This window comes from Rhinolophus sinicus, chromosome 16 (genome assembly GCF_057876585.1).
Source record: "Rhinolophus sinicus isolate RSI-liver-muscle chromosome 16, RSI-T2T, whole genome shotgun sequence".
Classification (NCBI taxonomy): Eukaryota; Metazoa; Chordata; class Mammalia; order Chiroptera; family Rhinolophidae; genus Rhinolophus; species Rhinolophus sinicus.
The window spans coordinates 186,282,945-186,306,093 of record NC_142516.1 but is presented as its reverse complement, the minus strand read 5'-3'; the positions used below and the strand labels follow the sequence as shown (position 1 = coordinate 186,306,093).

At 39.8% G+C, this 23,149-nt stretch overlaps 2 protein-coding genes across 11 annotated transcripts in view; one reads left to right on the top strand and one right to left on the bottom strand.

Moving 5' to 3' along the window:
- Positions 1–6,517: 6,517 nt before the first annotated feature.
- LACC1 (laccase domain multifunctional purine nucleosidase 1) lies at positions 6,518–20,669 on the bottom strand. Of its 5 annotated transcripts, none has more exons than XM_074329316.2 (7): positions 20,534–20,669; positions 18,839–19,456; positions 17,567–17,745; positions 16,644–16,809; positions 12,252–12,477; positions 10,981–11,141; positions 6,518–9,479 (listed from the first exon to the last, which is right to left on the bottom strand). In XM_074329316.2, the coding sequence occupies exons 2-6, from the start codon at positions 19,398–19,400 to the stop codon at positions 10,982–10,984; spliced, it is 1,293 nt and encodes a 430-aa protein (XP_074185417.1). In that variant the 5' UTR covers positions 19,401–19,456; positions 20,534–20,669; the 3' UTR covers positions 6,518–9,479; position 10,981. The 5 variants fall into 5 exon arrangements, with proteins under 5 accessions (XP_074185417.1, XP_074185418.1, XP_019605369.1 ...); XM_074329317.2 differs by lacking the exon at positions 20,534–20,669 and adding an exon at positions 20,055–20,315 and having other exon boundaries at positions 18,839–19,027; XM_019749810.3 differs by lacking the exon at positions 20,534–20,669 and adding an exon at positions 20,169–20,291.
- Positions 20,229–23,149, top strand: part of CCDC122 (coiled-coil domain containing 122) — a 36,231-nt gene continuing 33,310 nt past the window's right edge. For 4 of the 6 annotated variants that reach the window (XM_074329323.2, XM_074329318.2, XM_074329320.2 and 1 more), the window contains exon 1: positions 20,829–21,297. Coding sequence is in view for 1 of the 6 variants with exons in the window: in XM_088793023.1 (XP_088649149.1) it covers positions 20,259–20,828 (570 nt within the window). In the remaining 5 variants the exon portion in view is untranslated. Of the gene's footprint in view, positions 21,298–23,149 lie in introns of all 6 variants that reach the window. The other 2 variants (XM_088793023.1, XM_074329321.2) reach the window with 2 other exon arrangements.

Below are 23,149 nucleotides of genomic sequence, written 5' to 3'. Positions count from 1 at the left end.
GTGAATTTGTGGTATCGTGACCTGAATCCTCCTTCCTCCGTCTCTCTTACACATTAGCTCTAGAGCCTGATTAGACTCAGACTCAATGTTGGTGAAAGGATCATGTAAAGGTCATTCTGAGGGCCCCCTAGTCCAGCACACCGGGGAGCAACACCCGCCAATTGCCTCCCTAGGATTAAATCATGTTAAGGAAGTAGCCATTGACGCTGATGGAAGTTTCCTTTTTTCTTTCTTCCTTCCTCTCTTTCTCTCTCCTTCCACCACTCCCCCACCCCACCTTTCTTTTGTCAAGAATATGCATTGAAAGCTGTCAAGCCTTTTAGATATCTATGGAGATATTCATGTGATTTTTCTATTTAGAATTATTGGTGTTTAATACCCTTGATAGAAAATGTAAGCAACAGTAAATGTCCCTTGCAACACCGCCTCAGTTGTGGATTTTGATTTTTCTCATTATCATTCTTTTCTAGAAATTCAGGGATCATTTTGTAACCCCTTTTTGTAACCGACTCTTACAGCACAGCTGCTTATCTTGCTTAGATCCCGCTGCTCTGGTGACCTGGCCACATCCACGCACGCGCTGGGATTTTGAAGGATTTCATGTCACCTACTTTTGTTGATGATGCATGCTACCTGTGTTTTTTCCCTTCTGCTGTCTTGTTAGTTTGTTCAGTTTTCAGTCAGAGTTTTAAAGTGGTAATTCAAAACTGCTACTATGACAGCAAATCTCGAGTATCTCAACAAATTATTCAGTAAGACAACCAGTTAGAACTGCAGATGTTTTGAAGGTCATTGTCACAGAGCATAGGAACAATTGCTGAAGTTTGGTGCCTTTGTAAGGGTTCTCTGCTAGAAATGACCTTTGCAAGTAGAGTTTTATAGCCCAGAATTGGTTTTGTTTCCTTTGTTTTGCAACTAGAGAAGAAGGAACTTTTCCCCCTCTCATGTGACTTATTTCCTTCACCAGCAGTTTGAACAATATCCAGTTTCAAGGCCAAGCACTGAGAGAAAAGCAGGCGTGAGAAGCTCAAAACTTGCAACATGAAAAGTAAAGGATATAATAAGAATTCTAGCAAATGAATTCTGGGGCATATACTGCTGCAACTATATCTTCCACCAAGCCCACAGCTTTTGGAGGGGAGATGAAGAGTGACAGTGAAGGAGATTCCTACTTAGATCCTCAAGTGAGTAAGATCTGCACTAATCATTAAGTATTATCAGGGGCAAATTTTCTTTGTGTATTTAAATAGATGTGATCTTTGGAAGGTTATAAATCAAAATCTACGTAAGTAAAATTATCTGAATAGAAGCAGGGTGAAGAAAAGATAAAACACAGAGTCCCTTTACACACGTCTCTTTCATTTCTTCTAGAGTAGGTTGGAAAATGAGATGTGATTTCCCAGTTATAACAGAAAATAACACGAGTTTTTTGTTTGTTTGTTTTTTGTTTTTCCTGTTGTGAAGTCTTTGTTGAATTGCTAAAGTTGAGAACAGTGGCCCCATATTCTAGGCACAAAAAGCAGAATTTGCTAAGTGGACCCCCAAACAACTCCTGGTACCCTGAAACTATCATCTACTTGCAGAGATTAAGGTTTTATGGGGCAAGTTGGTGAGAATTAAAGAGCATTGTCAATAGTTTAGTGGTTACCAGAGGGTAAGGGGGGTGGGGGGTAGGAGATGAGGATAAATGGGATCAAATATATGGTGATGGAAGGAGAACTGACTCTGGGTGGTGAACACACAATGGGATTTATAGATGATGTATTACAGAATTGTACACTTGAAATCTATGTAATTTTACTAACAATTGTCACCCCAATAAATTAAAATAAATAAATTAAAAAAAAAACAGCAAGCATTGTCAGAGTCTTGTGCATTTTCCTTCCCTCCTCAAAAGAACCCCCACCTCCCTTAGCAAAGCCAGGTGCTAGGGGAGCTGCTGAAATAAATTCTTAGGCCCAAGATGGAGCGACCACTGCCCAGAGTACAATGCCAGCAAACCAAACTTTCTTGTTCCTTTAAATGCTCTGCCTGGCCAGAAAAGCAGTTATTCCCCAACCGCCAAGCCAAGGATGGACTCTATGCTTGGGTCCTTGTTCCTTCTCACCCCAAACAAGGTTGACTGTGTAACCCAGCCAATCAGATATTTTCTATGTTTCTCTTCCTTGTTCTTTATTCTTTATCCTGTAAAAGCTTCCTGCCTTCCAGCCCATTTTGCAATTCTTTGAATGGAGACTGCTTCATGAAGTATGCAAGTTTGTGTCACCTAAATTGTCTTCTTTAAGCATTTTTCAATAGAACTAAAACAGATCATCCAAGAAGTTTTAGTGGACTTGACCTGTGGTTCCCAAGTTTGGGGATTGCAAATACTGTGACCTGCTCCTGACCCTCCCCTGCTAACGTCTAAAGGAAAGGCGCTGGCGAGTGGGTGGGGCTGCCTGGAAGAACAGAGAGAGGGCTACATTGGGAGTAGTCTGCACAGTCAGAATTTGGATGGGCAAAACTGCCAAGTTTCCCGTGGGCTAACGGACCGTAGCTAGACTAGAACTGCCTTTATAACACTTTGCCCAGGGAACAGCGCAGCTGTGTAGAGCACACCATCAATGCGGAGTCAAACACTCAGCTGGAGGGCACTCTGTCTGATGTGTGTATGTGCAGGGGGTGAACTGAAGAAATCTCCCACTAATGTAACCTGTCTCCTTCCTTACCACCAAAACTCTGGCAACAGCAGGTGGGAAAGAGGAGCAAGGCAGGGGAAATAGAGAACGAGCCCTTATACTTCAATGCCTGTTTGGTCTGAGCTGAGAAGCTTTAAATTTAGATCATATTGAACTTGGTAATATTCTAAGATTTATCACAAGTTGGAAACAGGAAAGTTTAATGATGGGTAAAATAACATGGCTGGGCATCTTAAAAATATATCTCTGTTACAAATGTTCTTTCCTTAGAATGTCTTGAATGTATCATTATTATTTAAATAAACTCAAGTAAATATTGGAGCTTTAAAAGCACCTGGTAAAAACTGACACCCCCATACACACAGTATTGGATCATTAGAGGATTCCTTCCTCCCCCTCCCTCCCTTTTTCCCTTCTATAGATATGATTACAATGTGTTAACATCTTTGCCAGAGACGAAAAATATGAAGATGAGTAAGACATGGTCCTTACTCGGAAGTAGCTCATGTTTAGTAGTAGACAGGCCAACAGACCGACATTTAAAAATCAGCACACTAAGGACTATAAAAAATGCACAGGATGCTGGGAAAATGTTCTGGAAGAGGTGACCCTGATCCAGGTCTTAAAAGGATGGCTGTGCATTATTCAAGAGAAGCGAGACTGACAATTCCTATGCACGCAGAGCCAGGATGGGGTACGAAACTGGGGGCGGGAGAAAACATGGCTGTGGAAGGCCATGGGAAGACCCACTGTGGACCCAATGACACAGAAAAAAAGTTCATGTGTTTTGATACAGCACGACTTTCCTTATATGGTAGAAAGTGGACCTTTGAACACTAACAGGGCTCTGCAGCCTGCCTAAAAGCCACTGAGACTGTATGTGGCCGTGCATACTACTCACTGTGATGTACTACATTGACAGCGGGGCTTCGGCCACATCTCCATGAGGAACTAGGACACGCGAGTGCTGATCCACTCTCTGGGATGTGTAGGTTGTATACGTCCTTGGTACTGCCTGTTTGCTAGTTTAGTAGAAAGTGTAAGTGAAAGGAACCATGAACCCAATCTCAGTTCTAGCCAGTCTTTGAATGCAAGCCAACCTCCATGGTGTGACCTAGCTTAGTGGCATATTGTAGGAAATGAGCAATGGACAGAGTGGCTGGCATATATGGTATAGAGTAGGGAGTGGGGGAAATAGAAGAGGTGAGCAGGGGCGAGACCATGACAGCACTTACAAACTTTTGTGAGTGGGTCTTCATCTTGGAGACAGTGGAAAAGCCGTAAAATAATTTTGAGGGACGTAACAAGACTAGATTTGCATTTCAGAGCAATCACTAATGGCAGTGCAAGAAAAGATTCAATGAGGAAGGACTAGTTAGGCAGCTACTCTAGTGAGGCAGGTGAGAGATGAAGATCCAATGTCTGGAAGGTGCGAGAGCCCAGAACAGATGGTAGATTTACAAACTTGTAGTGTGAGAAGGGAAGGGGTGACGGAAAGGGAGGCATTCAGGAACCTCCCAGGCTTTCTAGACGGGCGACTGCATGAATCATTTCATTCTCTGAGACACAACACCAGAGGGGAACAGGTTTTGGAGAGAAAATGGAGTGAAGTTTGGAGGATGTTGTATTTTAGGGGCCCACATATCCAACAAGGAACTCTATAGCCAAGTCTGAATATATATTTTAAATTAGAAAATTAAAAAGAATTGTTACCTTACGAATATGAAATATAAGTTATGAAAACAAGGATGATGGCGTCAGATAAGAAGATAACAACTCTAAAACACGTGCTTAAGGAACGTAAAAGAATAGGAAAGCACTATTAAGACATAAACTGAAGCAATGTGTGACACAAAACCAGGAATTCAGAAAACGAGAGGATATTAAAAACTCAAAACTCAACTGTCACCATGAATAAACCTATTTTCTACAAATGCTCTCATGAAATGAGACTGCTCTTCTTTTGTTGTTAGAAAGGAATGTGATATTTTGAGCTATCGAGTCTGCTGGAAATTTTAATTGTTTAGTAAAATAGAGTAACTGGACACCCCAGCCTTCTGAGAATTAAATAAAACAAAAAAGCCTGCTTGAGATTCAGAAAGGACATAGTTTACCTCAGGCACTTGGCACAAAGACTCAGTAAATGTGATGTAAGCATTTCTTTATCTACAAAGAAATTATGGTAAAGGAGACTATGAAAAGTTTGTCTCCACTTCACTGACATGTGATTCTCATGATTCCAAACTAAATGTGTTGGTCAGGAATACGTACAGGCAGATTTCCTTTCCTTCATTAAGCCGTGACTTAACAAGGACCAATGCTGTGACTTACGTCAGCTGCCGCCTCCTTGAAATCACAAGTCTAAAAGCACTGCCTACAGTGGGGATGCACATGATCTAGACCAGAGGCCCCCTAACACACACAGTGAGCATGCGAACCACACTGACCAATCTTTACTGGCACAATAGCCAAAATTTTATGCACACAAATCTGTGATTCCACGGCCTCTAATACGTTTTGTATGGATTTACATTAGCTGGGGCAAAGAGGCTATATATCATACATAGCAAATCCATACTTCTTGTTTACCATTTAGCGTGTGCACACGTGTACACACACACACACACACACACACACACACACACACACAGATAATTGAGCAGTGCTTTTTGAAAGTGCTGGACTTCCACAGATCGGTGGCATTCTCTAATAAGAGTTCACACAAAAAGGAGGATAGATACATTGTAAGTATAACTTTTGGACAACCAGCTGAGAACAAATGCCAAATCCCACTTTGAGATATAAAACAATGTAATTCAGATATCACTGCCATTTTATCATCTAGCTTCTGAGTCTATGGGTATTATTGTTTTGTCATGTGACACAGAATAAGTTTCTCTGAATTTCCCTCCAAAAATCTACTTATAGCAAAGCAGTTATTGGAGATTCTGTAGAAGGGAGATCCAGGGGGGTGAGTGTTCCTAAATGTTTTCATCTACTTGAACTACAATACCGTTTCCCCGAAAATAAGACCTAGCTGGACAATCAGCTCTAATGTGTCTTTTGGAGCAAAAAAAATTGTCTTATACTAAAATAAGGCCGGGTCTTTAACATAATACAGCACAACACAACACAACATAACATGACATAATACCGGGTTTTATATAAGACCGTGTCTTTTACTAATTTTTGTTCCAAAAGATGCATTACAGCTGATGGTCCGGCTAGGTCTTATTTTCGGGGAAACACAGTATGCTACATCTGAAGTAAAAGCAGCACATTGATTAACTTTAAGTGCCCTTTTTTTTTTTTTCTGTATTAGTAAATACAGAGATAAAGACTGGTTCAACTTTATTTCAAGAAAAAGAGCAGAGCTTCTTGTAGAAATACTGCCTCCTACTGGAAAGATCATGTTTTCGTATAGCTTATTTATATTTAGTCACTATGCTGTTCTTCACAAATTAAAATTACAATTAAATAAATTGTAGTTTGGTAATTAATACCTCCAAAAGAATCATATCATGAACTCTTATTTGATTTACAAACTTAATTTTTCTGCTTAATAAAATGACAGCTGACATTTCCTATGTGCAGTTAAGTGGCAGTGCTTAGATTGAAAACAAAACTTATTAAAAATCATTGTGGTTGCAGTCTAAAAGTCCCAGAAACCTATATGCAGATGTTTAAGGGTAACAGAAACTTACAGGGGCAATAGCATATGACTATTTAACAACCTAGTCATTTTGTTTCTGAGTTACTGAATCAGTATTTTTCACTCAATAAAACCGAAGGAGACAATTTTTCACTATATGCTTCTGCACAGAAAATCCAAAATCATAGACAATCAAACATAATTTTTATTTGATTTTTTAACATTTTCATACATAAAGTGAAACATGGCTGCCTAGTATTCTATAAATTTGTAAACTTCAAACAAAATTATGCACCGTGAAGGACTGGAAAGTTATCAACCTTTCTCAGTGTGTGGAATTATTCCTTAATCTTTATTGCGACCATTAAATGAAAAGAATGGTTTCATGAGTTTGCAACTGCTGCCCTATGTTTTGTGTTTAATGCATTCCCTGAATTGGAAGATATGAGGTGTTTTGTTTAAATTTCACCTGAGCTATGAGTTGCATAGAATTAAATCAAATAAGGTCATCAGGTTGTGTCAACCTTACAACACATATCTAGTATTGAAATTGTTGGCTTATTGACTGTCAACCTTTCACTGGATATTAAACATCTTGAGGGCTAGGACTCTAGTTTTTTAATTTGACCTAATACTTCAACAAAATTTTAACTGAATGAATAAATGATATTAACAAAAGACTGAAAAAAAAACTAAAAAAGTTGAAAATAAAAGTTTAATTCAGATATCTTTGATTAACTGTAAAATCTGCAGTGAGATCTGCAATCACAAGATGTAGGTTCAAATCTACTTTATCACAAATTATGTGACTTCAACCTCGACCTCAGCGAGGCTCAATTTTCTCATCTGTATGACAAGGGTAACAGCCAAACTATGTATTTCAGAGTAGCTGTAAACGTAAAATGAGGTAATGTCTGTGAAAGTACCTTGTAAATATCCAACAAATGTAATTTTCTATTATTCTACTGTGTATTCATGTAAGAAAAATATGTATAAGAAATCTTAAGATGTGATGTGACAATTCATGTTAACATATATACCATATACCATTGTTTCCCAGTAACACATTAACATATATACCACATACCATTGTTTCCCAAATGAAAAACAGCTTAACTCCTGGCTTCAGCCTCCAAATATACTTAAAACTACGCATACCCCACAAAAAATATGCCTTCCCTCAAGATACAGCCCCCAGCACTTTATTTTTTCTAGTAAATACTGCAAAAGACACCTATGCATCCCCTTCCTCAAAACACTGAAATCTGACTCCCCACCACTTCCTGGAGAAGGGCTTCAATATGGTTAATCCATTGGATTCTTCTCAGTCCTCATTTCACCTCTGAAGATTTCTTTTGAGTACCTCTTCTTTCTTCAGAATGACTATATTCTATTTTTTTCATACGTCTATGATTATTATTTTTTTTACTGGTTCAGCTACTTGTTCTTCAAATGCAGGTGTTGTATGAGGTTTCATCCTTGGACTTTTTTCTCTCCCAGCAATTCTGCTTAGATGATCCAGCCTACTCCAATAGACTAAAGCATCACCTCTGCATAGCCAGCTTCTAAATCTGTGTCTTTTTCCTGGCTTCCTCCTAGGTTCCAGGTCTCTGTTTCTTTCTTTTTTTTTTTTTAACAGGACTTTATTGGGGAACAGTGTGTACTTCCAGGACTTTTTTTTTTTCCCAAGACAAGTTGTTGTCCTTTCAGTCTTAGTTGTGGAAGGTACAGGTCCAGTTGCTGTTTTCTAGTTGCAGGGGGCACAGCCCACCATCCCTTGTGGGACTCAAGGAATCTAACTGGCAACCTTCTGGTTGAGAGCCCGCGCTCCAACCAAGTGAGCCATCCGGGAGGCAGCTCAGCTCAAGGTGCCATGTTCAATCTTAGTTGCAGGGGGCAGAGCCCACCATCCCTTGCGGGACTCGAGGAGTTGAACCGGCAACCTTGTGGTTGGGAGCCCACTGGCCCATGTGGGAATCGAACCGGCAGCCTTCGGAGTTAGGAGCACGGAGCTCCAACTGCCTGAGCCACTGGGCCGGCCTCAGGTCTGTGTTTCTGATTGTTGACCAAATATTTCCACCTGCGTGTCTTCTGGTCTCTGTGTTCCCCCTTGTTTGAACCTCCTCCCTCCTTTTGTTGCCACGCAGGGTAGTCAGCCAAGCAGAAATCTTGGCGTCCTCAATGATGTCTCCACTCATCTCCGTATCTACTAACAGGATCCACTGATTCCATCCCTGAAATGTCTTCCTGATCCATCAACTGTCCTCTCCATTGTAATGGAGAGCCACTGCCTTCACTCTGGCTTCACTATTTCTTTTTTACAGCATTTTGATTGCCTCTGAACTAGTCTCTCTGCTTTGGTCTCTCTCATTTTAAATCCATCCTGTTAAATATGATGCCAAGGAAATAAAAACACTCCCCTACTTGTTATGCCTACCCTTTGCCTGGAAAATAAACTCCAAACTCTGACATGGCATTTGAGACCCTAAATAATGTTTCCAACCCGTTTTTCCAGTAAAGTCCTGTCTACACCCTTCTTTCTCTAAAACGTGTAGCACACTTTCGTGTTATGCCCTCATTCGTGATCTTCCCTCAACCTGTTATGTTGTTCTTCATTTGTCCGAAGCCTGTACATCTTTCATGCCCTTGTGATGTAATTTTTTCTGTAATATCTCCTCTATCCTGCCTTCCAGATAGAATAAATCCTTCCTTTTCTGTACTCTTCTACTGCTATTAAAATTAAATTTAAGTGCTAGAAGCCTTTATCCCCTCCACTGCATTAGACTCAAAGGGAAAAGTCTTACCATTTTTATTTCCCCTGTGCTTCACACCATGACTGATAAATAGAAGATTCCCAATAAATACTTAACAGACCTTTTCCTGATTCATGCAACAAATACAGAGAACAAACTTTAAGAGGAATCCTTATCTGTATAAAATGTATAAGCCACATCATACCGACGTTTTTGCCAGTTATTGTCAGAATCAAATGAAAATCATTTGGCTTTAGATAATAGTGAAAATTTACCCTAAAGATAAATGATCCATTGTAATCCTTTGGTATTAAGTAAACCAAACTGCTAAATTTCTCTCTTGAAGTCAGTTTGGAAGGAGGCAGGATACAGTCACATAAAAATCCAGACAAGTATCTGTAAAAATAAATACAAATCAAATATGAGATCCTTACTAGTGCTATTAGAATATCAAGGTGAGGATCACGTAGTCTATTAAAGTCTTTTGTGTGTTAAAGGGTTCAAGACATTTTGAAGACTAAGAGTACTATTAATTCAATTAAAAGTAACCTTAAGGAAAATTAGATATATGCTAAAGGGTCAGTGCTAAATCACTGTAATGAAATAGTTTTAGATAACTCTAAAAAACCTTTTTCTAATAAATGGTAATTTTATTAAATTACACTCAGTCTTGCTCTATGACTGAAGATCAGGTGTCAGCAAACTATAGCCTGTAGGCCAAACCTGCCCCTTCACTTGTTTTATAAATAAAGTTTTATTGAAACACAGCCAAACTCATTTGTTTCTGTATCATTCCTGTGTGCTTTTGCTCTGCAAAGTTGAGTAGTTGAGACATAGACTGTATGTCTCACAAAGCCTAAAATATTTACTATTTGGCTCTTTAAAAAAACTGGCCAATGGAAATCTAGTTGACAACCAAGCCAGTTTGTGTGAGGATTTCTTAGTATACTAGAATTTAGAATCATTATGTAAAAATCTCTCAAAAAAAAAAAAAAAAAAAAAATTAAAGAAAGGTATAAGGATGTTATGACCTAGCCATCCCTCTTCTGGATACTTACCAGAAAAACTTGAAAACACTTATATGGAAAGATATATGTACCCCTATATTCATTACAGCATTATTCACAATTGCCAAGACATGGAAACAACCTAAGTGTCCTTTGATCAATGTTTGGATAAAGAGGATGTGGTACATATAAGCAATAGAATATTACTCAGCTGTAAGAAAAGATGAAATACTGCCATTTGGGACAACATGGATGGATCTTGAGAATATCATGATAAGTGAAATGAGTCAGACAGAAAAGGATAAGAACCTTATAATTTCATTCATATGTGGGTTATGAAACAAAAAGCAACAAACAAACAAGCAAACTCATAGACACAGACAACAGTATGGTGGTTACCAGAGTGGAAGGGGGGTAATGGGAAAATGAAGAGGGACAAATATATGGTGACAGAAGAAAACTAGATTTTGGGCGGTAAGCACACAATGCAATATACAGATGGTGTATTATAAAGTTGTACACCTGAAACTTACGTAGTGTTATTAACTAATGTTACCCCAATAAATTTAATTTTTTAAAAAAGGATGTTATGATAGTAAAGTACATAGATTATTAAAGAATAAATTATTTTTTTATACCTTTAACATATGCATGCCTGATTATTCATTAACTAGGAAAAGGAATGGCTGTTCTTTGTTAGAGTATGTCACTGAAAATGAATTTTCTACCACTATTGTTTCACTAAAAAGTGGACATTTAATTCTTCCTATAGGAATAAAGGAGTAAATATAATTATCTTTAAAAATGAGGGGAGGGGAAGGTGGAAAGAGGAAGAAGGGGATGGGCGAGAGGGAGAGGGGTTGGGGGAGGGGAAGTAGAACTTACTGTACCTCATTCTCTAATTGATATGAAGCCAATCTGTGTACCAAAATTAAGGCCATCTCGGACATGGGAGAAGAACTTGTCAGGATGGCAGGATGTACAGAGGTTGAGATCTTGGTTCTGGTCCTCAATATTCTGTGGTAAAATTCCTCCCCGTTCTAGAAGAATTCTTAGGATAAAGATTTTTCAAAAGATAGCAAGAGTTTATTTTACCAATGGTCAATGCAACATGAAAAAAATGTATGGATATTGGTGGAAAAGAATTGTGGGAAATATATGCTTGGAAGAATACAAATTATTATTCAGTTACAGAACGTGGACTAATCAGAAAATGGTAGATTTTATCACCATTTAGCACCTAAATTCATATATGAAGTATACAACTTTCCATATTGTCCTGCAAACATAATCTGGGTACAGAATTCTGTTATCAAAACCAAGTTCTTATTTGAGAAGAAACTTTAAAGTTACCAGGGTATTTGTAAACAAGATTCATTTGATTCAGACAAGGCATGCTTTTTAGTCATTTGGTCTTCCCATCTCCTTTCCTTCTATTACCAAATTTTTCACACAAAATTTGTTTGTCCATAAAGACTTTATGATATGAAATATGACTATAAATTAGTGATACTTATTTCACAAGTAATATTTAAAGATCCATTTCAATCCTTTCTACTTATGTGCTAAACAAGGCAGAATCTGGGCAAGGTTTTACTGATTGGAATAGAAACACTATTCAAATCAGACATCGATTTTCCTTTGTATTACAGAAAGGACAAATTTTAGCAGCTATTAATAGCAAAACTTCATAGATTCAAAATGCAAGGGACCATAAAAATTTTGAATGTGACTGTGTTTATATCATCTAATATTTTAGGTAAGAAATATATTCCTCTAGTTAATTGGAGAATACAAATAATTTTAAAATATCAGCTTCCTGACAGTTTATCGTGTTTAGGAAGATTTAGCTGGGGAATGGCTATGAATGAAGTACACGTCAACTTTTCTACATGAAGTTTAAGTAGCTCTCTTAAAACTATATGCCAACTGTTTCTTCCTTCACTTTTAAATCAAGAAGAGATACCATCCAGGAAAATTTCTGTTATGAAAACTTAGGTGAGAATAGATTTCATATTTAAAATGAGTTTTTGCGTACATGTATATGTCAGCAATTTAAATATCTGCCACCTGAATTTTTCTTGGATTTACTAATGGTTCCCTAATTTTCATTTTAGAAGCAATAAGCAAACTTGCAGTTCCGGAATGAAATCAAACATACCTGGTGGCCTTACGAATGTCAACATAGGGATTTGGGGAGTCAAACAGCCGTACACATTCAGGATCAAGATTATGAAATGCCTTTGCTGATTCCCTTGGAAGCGTGAAGCAGCAAGGGCCTACTGACGGTCCCAGCACCACAATAATATCTTCCAAACGACAGGAGTATTCTGCTCTCATAGCATTCACTGTAGCCATAGCAACACCTAACAAAGTACCTCTCCAACCTGGTAAATGAGAAAAAGAGAGAAAGAAAGTTAAAACATGACAAAATTTCACCTTAATTTATATCTAAGTTAAAAATGAGCAGAGTCAGTTGACATATTTCTCGAAGTCCAGAAATAGTACGGGAATCACAAACTTAAGCTAAATAATCAATTAACTAATTAAAGTACTGGTTTTTAAAGGAGGTATACCATATGTAGCACGTGACACAGAAGAGACATTTAATGGGGGTGGGGTCCCTTCCATTTCTTTTATAAAATGTTCTGTCCTTTTAGTTTCCACTGGGATTATACCTTCTTAATTTTCTCTGTCTCTCTCTTCCTGCCTTACTTTTTTCCCCACATTTTAAAAAAACTGGAAGAAAACCATAACATTTGCCATTTTAACCATTTTAAAGTGTACACTTCATTAGTGTTAAATATATTTACGTTGTGCAGGCAATGTCCACAAATTTTTCATCTTGCAAAGTTAAAACTCTATACAAGTTATTAAGCAATAAATCACCCTTTCCACCTTCCCCCAAACCATTGTACTTTGTTTCTATGAATTTGATTACTCCAGATACCTCATATAAGTGGAATCATACAGCATTTGTCTTTTTGTGATTAACTTTTTTCACTTAGTCCTCAAGGTTCATTCATGTTGTAACATGTGTCAGGATTCCCTTCTTTTTAAAGTCTCAATAATATTCCATTGTATGTATACACCACATTGCTTATCCATTAATCCATCAATGGACACCTGAGTTGCTTCAATCTCTTGGCTATTGTGAACAATGCTGCTATTAGCATGGGTTTGCAAATATCTGATTGAGATCCTGCTTTCAGTTCTTTTGGATATATATTCAGATACATACTCAGAAGTGGAATTGCTGGACAGTATGGTAATTCTACATTAAAATTGTTAAGGAAACACCATATCATTTTCCATAGCAGCTGCACCATTTGACTTTCCCACCAATAGTGAATCAGGGTTTCAATTTTTTCATATCCTCACCAAAACTTGTTACTTTGTTTTGTTTGTGTGTTTTTATATATTAGCCATCTTAATGGGTGACATCTCACTGTGGTTTCAAAGATTTGCATTTTCCTAGTTACATGGCGCATCTGAAGGCAAAGAAAATTTGCCTTCATTGGTTGGTGTGAGCTTTTGTCTACTAGCTTTTATCTGTTACTGCATGTGAGGTGATGGTTAGTTTAGGGTTAAAAGAATTCTGTGCTGTGATTAGGGATTGAGTAAATTCTCCCTTTGGTCTCATTATCCCCAGCAGGCAGTGCTTTCGTGTTACATGAGGTTGCTTTTCTGTCTCTGCTGTGATTAGGGGTTGAGTAAATTCCCCCTTTGGACTCATTCTCCCGAGTAGGGGAGATACAAGATGTTGCTTTCTGTCAGTTTTGCCCACATCAACAGATGAAGTGAGGAAGTAGCAAAGTTATATCAGGAGGATGTGACAGACACGTTGCCAGGCTTTGGAAGACCTTGGGCCTCTGGCTCCAAGCAGGAACAGTAGATGTTGCTTGTCTGGATGAACTAGCCCTTCAGCCGGATAAGCAATATTTTTATCATTGACTGCCGGACCCTCCTGGAACTGGCGATGCCCAGAGGGGGAGCCAGGAACAAGACATCTGAGAAAATATATGACAGACCTCAGTTGGCAGTGTAATTTCATCATTTGGTCATTTGTCATTGGTGATTCTTCATCATTCTAACATTTTGAAGACTTCCAACAAAATGCAGCTTACAGCATCAGGGGATGTCCTGACTTCCAGCCGCGAACCTCGTGAGGTCTGGCTGGTTCCCAATCTCTCCAGTGTTGTTCCCCATGGTCAGCCTTCTTGAGAACAGCTTGCAACTTCAAAATATGCCCTACCTTCCAACAATAACTGCAACAGCAACGGCAACAGCAGCAACATTCTTGAGAATTTATTAGCATCTTAAAAACTTATATGCAGCTTGTAGCTTACATCAATAGATGTCTTGACTTCTAGCAGCAACAGTAACAACAACATTCTTGGGAACTAGCAAACAGCGGTGTGGGAGATGCCTGAGTCTCTCAGCTGCAGACCTGGCAACATTTTGATTTATGACTTTTTCAGGGCTGTTTTCCCTCGGTTTGGTGAGCTTTTGGCATCTACTATAATAGTTACTCTCATGTAAAGCTTATCACTGCTTTTGGATAATCCTTAGTGATGTTATCTGTGTATTTAATTAGCCAAGTGATTTTTGATCAATAATAAACATATGTTGGGATCTCTTAAACTTATGTGTATATATACTCCTTTGCCATGACATTGTTATCAATATATATAGTTTAGTCTTAATCACCTTTACTTTCTGACATTAACATATTCTATTAATTGCCTTTGTCTTTTATTATTACGTTACAAAATAAATTGATTAGCTATTACTAAATAAATTGATTAATTACTCCCCCCTCTAGTGAGCCCTCCTTTTCCCCGCTCATCATTACAGCATCTTTTCACATGCTTGTTGGTCATTTGTATATTATCTTTGAAGAAATGTCTATTCAAGTTCTTTGTCCATATTTTAATTAGGTTATTTGTTTTTTTGTTGTTGTTGAGTTGTAGGAGTTCCACATATATTCTGGGTATTAACGCTTTGTCAGGTATATGAATTGCAAATATTCTCTCCCATTCCATGAGCTGCCTTTTTACTTTGTTGATTGTGTCCTTTGACACAGAGAAGTTTTATATTTTGATGAAATCTAATTTATGTTTTTAATTTTGTTGCTTGTGCTTGTGTTGTCATATCCAAGAAACCACTGCCTAATCCAAGATCACAGGATTTACACTTGTTTTCTTCTACGAGTTTTATAATTTTAGCTTACATGTAATTCTTTGATCCATTTTGAGTTAATTTTTATATATGATGTAAGATAAGGGTCCACCATCTATTTTTTTGCATGTGAATATCCAGTTTTCCCAGCACCATTTGTTAAAGAGATTGTGCTTTTCCCATTGTATAGTCTAGGTACCTGGTTGAAAATCATTTGACCATATACGCAAGGGTTTATTTCTGGGGTCTCTCTTCTATTCTATTGGTCCATATGTCTGTCTTGATGCCAGTAGCATACTGTTTTGATCACTGTAGCTATGGATTATTTTTTGAAGTCAGGAAGTGTGAAACCACTAACTTTGTTCTTTTTCAATAGTTTCATTTTGACAGCTTTATCTTTGGTATTTTAAAACTTAATGTTTTAAAACCTAAGAAGTAACAAATAATATTCCCTTTGTATATCCGAGAACTAAGATTCAAATTTTAAATAACTTTTGACAATGTCAATTAGCAATCCTGATTTCTAGTCATCTGATTCCATCACTTTAGCTAAGTCAAAAGAAAAATATGCCATTTTCTTATTTATCTATGGCCTAAAAACCAAAGTAGTCATAGATTTACAAGCAGAAGGAAATCCAAAAGATTATCCCTCATTTTACATAGAATCACAACCACTGGATAATCTAAATGGTATTTTAAAAAACCTCCAGGACACAAAACTCCATAACCTTAATACATCATCTAAAGACTTTTACATTTTGTTCTCATCTTTAGAGAATAGTTAAAGCCACTACACTACAGCACATTACACCAAATGCAGTTTTCCAAACATTTCTTACTTGTCCTTATCTCCGTGCCTTTATCCACGCTGCTGCCATCTTCGTGAACACGTTTTTGCGGTATGCCTAGCCTTCCTGTTCCCCAATGCCTAGATTTTAAGGCTTCTCATCCAGAGGCAGTACCACTCCCTGGGGAGTGTTTTGAAAAGCATGAAGGCTTTTTTTTTTTTTTTTTAATTACAATAATTGGGGATTTCGAAAACCAAACAGTCTGCAATGCAAGATTATCTTGCCCAAAATGTTAACTGTATCCCTTCTGAAAAACGCTGGCACCTAGCCAAACCCTATACATTCCTCAGGAATCAGCCCATCTATGTATTTCTGGGAATTCCACTCTGAGTCATACAATTTGACTTAGGTATTCCTTTTCTCTGCTTTTATAATAGGGTTATGCTGAACCTACCCCCATCTTTACACTGATCACCCTGTAAAGCAATGAACTGTTTGTCTGTCATGCTCTCCAGAAAGAAATGATCATTTTTCCTGTAATACAAAATTGGTAAAATCCTACATGCTTCATTAAGTTTACTTACCAGAGTGAGCAACACCACATGCTTTTTTGACAGGATCTGCAAAAACTATAGGTATACAGTCAGCACCAAGAGCCGCTACTGTGACTCCTCTCTGATTTGTGGTGATTCCATCGTAAGATTCAGGCTCCTTCCTTCCCATAACCCAAACGTCACTGGCATGATCAGTCTAATACCAGAGATGTGCAATAAAAATGTTTTGAAAGTAGAACTTCTCATACGATAAGTTTTTCTGAAAGTGCTTATTTTGTACAAAATCATATAACCAGTTTAAGATTACTAGCATTCATTAAATATATCACCTCTACATATGATAAAATAACAAATTTACTTATCATTTAACTTTTGGTATTATAATTTCTGCATATTTTATTGAAAGGAAAGCAGACTTTAACATTGAAAAATTCCATACTGTCCATAATGAACACCTCCCACTTGAAATGGATCCCTACGTGCAATACTTTCCACAAAGAACTAATTCATTTACCAAGAAATTCACCAAAGAAATTACCAAGTCAATGATATTTATACTTGTCCTAGACTCAAGTAAAGCTATAATTCTGTAAGAAACAAGGCATTATCTCATCAATTGTACCCTAAGTTCCTGGTGTTGATTTAGAAAACAATGGCTTTTCTCTTCCACCATTTAGGAACCTTCCTTCTACGTTAAAAAGGGCAGTGGTACTATATTCTGTGAGAATTAGCTATACTTTTAGACATGAGGAGCTCCAGGTGAAATATATACATTATAGAATTGATTTTCAGGCTGTGGTCTATAGATATAAGAAAAACAACCCCAAACATTGTCCTAAAGTTCTAGATAAAACACCAGATGCAAAAGTTAAATAGGTTGATTAATGCTCATTAGTCATTAGCAGAGTCAAGAACAAACTTGAGAGCTTTCAAAATATGCAACATAATTTTACCTTTATTCGGTAAAATTTCTTTGCATTAAATCCTGCGGCACTCCCCAGCCTACGCAGATTTTCTTGAACAACTATCTTGGGATCTCTCCGTTTGGAACTACTGAAGAGATTGAATGAGCTGAGAGTTGGTATGTAAGATATCCCACCTGTTCTTGTAGTAAATCCATGTATGAAAATATCTGTTGAAGATAAGTCATGAAGATTAAAAATATGTTAATACAAAATACTGTAAAGAGCATTATAAACTCTATCTCTTGGTTAGACTTTCCCTGATCATCTCAACCTGCATTTGTTTATCTGGCATCTACTTTCCACAGCATGTTGACCCTCCATGTGTTCTTTTTACACACTGCTTTGTGTTTGTTTTACCTTTCCTTTGGGGTTATTGCTCTTCAGAGAGTATCTTCTGTCCTATTTGTCTTTGTTATACTCAATAGCATATACCATGTTTCCCCGAAAATAAGACCTAGCCGGACAATCAGCTCTAATGGGTCTTTTGGAGCAAAAATTAATATAAGACCCGGCTTTATTTTACTACAATACACGACCTGGTCTTACATAATACAATATAAGACCGGGCCTTATATAAGACGGGTGGCTTTGAAGGGAGTATCGCTTGATATCCCTTGACATCCTTAACACTACAAGAACACCTGTGACACTCCCATGTTGCAACTGATGCTACTAAGCACATAAGCCCACAATAGCTGTGGGGACAGAGCCAGGAGTGGTTTCCAGGCTCTCGCCCTCACGTGGAAAGGTGCTTGCTCACTTGGGTACTAAACGGCCATCAACTGTGACTGGATGGCCATCAGCTGTGGCTAGTTGGCCGCCAGCTGTAACCAGCGAGCAACTGGCCACTAATATAACTGCCGTGGCTATGCTAGCAGGAAAATGGGGGCTAGCAAGAAGATGGTGGCTGAGCTGGCAAGAGCGGATTGCAATTGGTGCGGCAGATTGCAGCTAGCAAGTAAGGTTGGCTGGCAGAGAGAAATGGACGGCAGGTTGCGGATAGTGTGGCTCCTGCTTCCTGAGTCTCCAACCCAGCCGCCAGTGAGACCATAGTGGTATGACTCCCCTATCCATGGTTCCGTGGGTGTTCCTGTTTGGCCTCACCATATCCTGCATTCTTATGTGGGGAGTGGGAACTGAGACCCCGCAGGCCACCCTGCATGAGTATAGTCTACAAAAGAGGGCAAAAAAGAGGTGAACAACTTCAAAAGAAAGACTGGTTTTTCATGTGCCTGGTGAAATCAACAGTGTTTAACATACCTGGGATCAAAAGAGATGTGATAATGGTTAATTCTCCATTCAGTGCTGGCAGACTTCTCAAATACGTTTCTATTTCATTCTGGATTGCTTCTAGTTCTTGAGCTGTGATTATGTTAATTTCAGGGGACTGTTTCAACAGACCTCCTCTCAAAGTCAGCTGTAAATCTTCAAACTCAAAATTGTAAACATCTGTGAAGAGTTGATCAATAAAAGCTTTCATTAATGTCTTCCGGTGCGTGGGTACAATTACTTTAATGCTGCTCAGATTTTTTTCATCAATTTTTTGTTTAATGGTATACAAAGAGGCAGCCATGCTAGGATTGCTAACTGTCTCAAATTCTCTCAAGAGAGTTGACAATCCATTGCTTGTTTCTAATTCATAATTATCATGATCACTGTCCCTTGGACAGCTGATGTTACTGCAACACATTATGCAAAGAAACTTGGCCTTGGCAGCATGGTGGCAGCGAATAGCAGTCAATGTCTTTAGTAATGTCTGATGATAGTTTTTCTGAGTATTCAATTTCAAACTAAAGAGATCAATCAATACTGCTTCTGCCATCTTTCAATAACTGTACAAAGTTCTTCAAAGAAGTCTTCTGTGCCCCCCAAAATCACCTGTAAAGAAAAATCAGCATAAATAATACAAAATTATATCAATCTTCTTATAGTTACAACAGAAATGTGTGGCTAGGAAAGCAAAGAGAATTGCATTGATCTAAAAGTGTAACCAAAATTGTAACTCTAGAACCCTCCCAGAAAAGCTAGTCCACTATTTGTCATGAGAATCATGACAATTCAAGTAAAGCCACCTCTTAATTCAAAGTATATGTACATCTTTCCAAAAAAAACCCAACAGTTCCTGTTTTGTTTTTCATATAGCAAATTTTAAGTAGGGAATTAATTACTTGTGGATTTAGACCAAGTCCTATTTTTTAATTACATGGTATCAATTTATGCGATATATCATTAATTCTGACATGACTGGCATGTTAGGTCACATCCTTTCATACGAAATACCGGGGCCTTACGTTCAATATTTTAAGTGGAGCTGTACTTTCCAATCGCGTTTTTAAGGGATACAAGCTGAGATGACCTATTTCCTTCCAGGATTTACACACCACTCCAGGAATGGCAATGGCCGCAGAACTGCCTGCCACTTGGATCAGACGCGCGTCCTCCCTGCTTTCCGACTCAGTGCTGCCGCGAGTCTCACCTCCAGCCCCAGTCCTCCGAGCCCAGGCGGCCGGTCCTCCTCGGGGGGCCCGTTTGCGTGACCCCCGTCCCCGCACGGTTTCCCCTGCGGCCACGCCAAACCTCCACTCCCTACCGTGCAGGCCACCCGCTCCAGTTCATCTCGCCAGTTTTGAAAAACGTCAAGAGAAGTAAGGGCGACGGTGAAACTCCACAGAGCGCGACCATGTCACCTGCGGCTCCAGCGCTGCGCTGGGCGGGGCGCGTCTCCACCCGCCGGGACGCGTCCCCGCCTCGGCCCCGCCCCTCGGGACTTTCCGCCGCGCGGACGCCGCTCGCGGGCCGCGCCCCGGCTTCCGGCGCTCGCGTGCGGCGCGCGGTGCGATCTGCCGCCCCCAGCGCGTCCCCGCCCGAGGCCCCAGCCCCCGGGAGCGTGTCCTCTGGGGTCGGAAGCTCTGTCGGCGGCGGCGACGCCCGTCCCCCCTCAGCCGCCTCACGCACCTCGGCGCGGACCGGAGCCCCGCCGGGCGTCCACCGGCTCGCGCCCCGCAGGCTGAGGCCGGCCGCGCCCGCGCGGGGGATCCTGGCAGTTCCGGGTCGGGCGGCCGGTCGAGCCCGCTCCCCGCCGGGGGAACAGAAACCGGAACCAGAGCGCGGAGGGCCCGCGGGCCGCAGCCGGGCGGTCAGCGGGCGGCCCCGGGAGCACGTCGCACACTCCCTCCCGCCGGCGCAGGGAGGTTCTTCCCGAGGCCGCTCGTCGGTCCGGAGCCGCTGGGGCGGGTCGCTGTCGCAGTGACGGCGGACACGGTGCCCTCCCCAGGGCCCAGGCCTGAGAACGTCCCTCGGTCCGTCAGCGCTCGGCGGTTCGTCCTCTCCGAGTAATAGGGCTCCTCCTTTTTTTAACTTATGTGCTTGTTTCCAGAAACACGTTGGTTGGAAACAAGTGTCCTTAGCGACCCCGCCATTGTTGACTGGAGCAGCCCCGCTACGGCGCCTTCACCTGGGTTGACAAACACGTGTCCTGCACGTCCTTTCAGAAACATGTGCCGCTAGTAGAAGGCGCTAACCATTCGAATCGTGATAAATTCTTCATCAGCCCTCAGAGACTATAACAATCATTTGTTTTTCAAAAAGCTGAGCAGATGCGATTTGGGTGCCATGGTAAAGGGAGGATAGAGCCCACCTTCCAAGGGCGGGAGAAAGGATATTGGCAGGAACGGCCTGATGGAGGGAGCCGTCCCTCTTGTCACGCGGTCGCTTAGATGGTAAGTGGTGACCAGAACCTCTACCTGGAGGAAAGACTCTGGCTCTGGGGGTTTAGAGCAGCACTCGGAGGCGGGCAGTGCTGCTGTCTGACCAGAGCGGGGGTCGCCAACCCAGAGTGGGGACCTGCAGTTCACGTATCCCGGCGGGTGCGTTTGTCAAAATTTGTGTTTTCGTTATTTCTGCCGGACGTTTGTTAAGAGCCCCGAGTGGTGGATGGTACGCCTGATCGGAAGGTGCACTCTCTGCCCCGAGCTTGTTTTATGTTAAATACATACTACCTTACGCAAAATGGGTCTTTTAGTTACAAAGCCCGTGTCAAACATTGATCCCAGTTGTCACAGACAATGCTGGGAATTCATTTCATTTCACATTCCAGGTAGTGGCAGTACATTTAAAAAGAAATACTTCGCAGTAGGAAAGCTGTCCGGGAAGAGTTTGTCCTTCTGTTTGATTTGCATACCATTTCTGTCCCCCCATCTGCTTCTGACACTCACCTCCTTCCACTCTCACCTCAAGGGACTCCAGATAGACCTTTGCAACCGAGTCCCTGGGAGTCAAGTCTGGGCATGTTTTGTTTTACTGTTTTGTTTTGTTTTAATCTCTACTGATGATTCAAATGCATAATGAGATTTGGAAAAACAACTGGCCTATTCCTAAACCTTGGGCGGGCCACATGATTTCATCCTTTACTTATGCTATTACTTCTATTTAGTACACCCTCCTCTTTATATAATACTGATTTAACTGTTGTTTGTTCAAGACCCTTACAGCTCAAATGTGACTTCTCTGAATCCCCATCCCCTCACTAAACAGAATTAATTGCTTTTTCTTTAGCATATTTTTTTCCCCATACAGAAGAAACCCTCTCATAGATGCAGTCTGGACCCATAGCCAGGCAATAAATTGAAAAACTGGATTAAACATTGAGTTGTACACTGTATGTAACAGAACTTGCTGGTATATAAATTATATCCAAATAAAGCTGTTTAAAAGAAAAGTCAGTTGAACCAGAAAGTCATAAAAAAGTATAATACCTTAAACACTTTATTTTAACTTAAAACACTATTTAGGTTAAATGTATGCCCATTTGCCAATATATTGAGAAAGTCCAAGACTTTTTCTTTGCATGTGGCCTGCTGATTAAGAGTTCTGCCTCGTGTCTCTTACATAAACTATACCTCTAAACCACAAGCTAAGATTTCCCAAGATTTTGTTCCTTTATGAGGAAAATAACTTAAAGGCATTTGTGAAGCAATCTGAGAGCAGAGTTCGTTCTAATCTTTCATAGTTACCTCACACATTCAAACAACTCACCTCTATTGGGTCTTTCCAAAATATTAAACATAGATTTTAAAGAAAAAACAAATTTTATTTCTACATTGTTTCATTGGCTTGGATAACATTTAATTAAATTATGAAAGCACAGTAACAAGTACAACTGGCATAAACAGGTTCGGGAAGAAACACAAGTAACTCACTGTCAGATTTGTACAGGTCAGCTGGTAGCAGAGATGGGCAGAGTCACTAGAAAAGTAGCTTCTTAACCATTTAGCATTGAGCTTGAGCTTTCAGCGTGATAGGGGAATTAGCTTATGATTTACAAAGGAAATAGAATGAGTTAATTGTTAGAGGTTAAGTGGAATTAGACTTAGAGATTGTCTACTGTATCCCCTACATTTTAATTATTTGACTATCTTTTTCACAGAGACTTAGAGCATTTGCGTGCAGAGAGAATGCCTGTATTAGGGGAAACCATTGGGGAAATCCCCATTCTTATGTTACCATGTAAATCTCATGAGAAAAAGGGGGATTTAAAAAACAGCAAAAACTGAAGAGTTGTTTTTAAGCCAT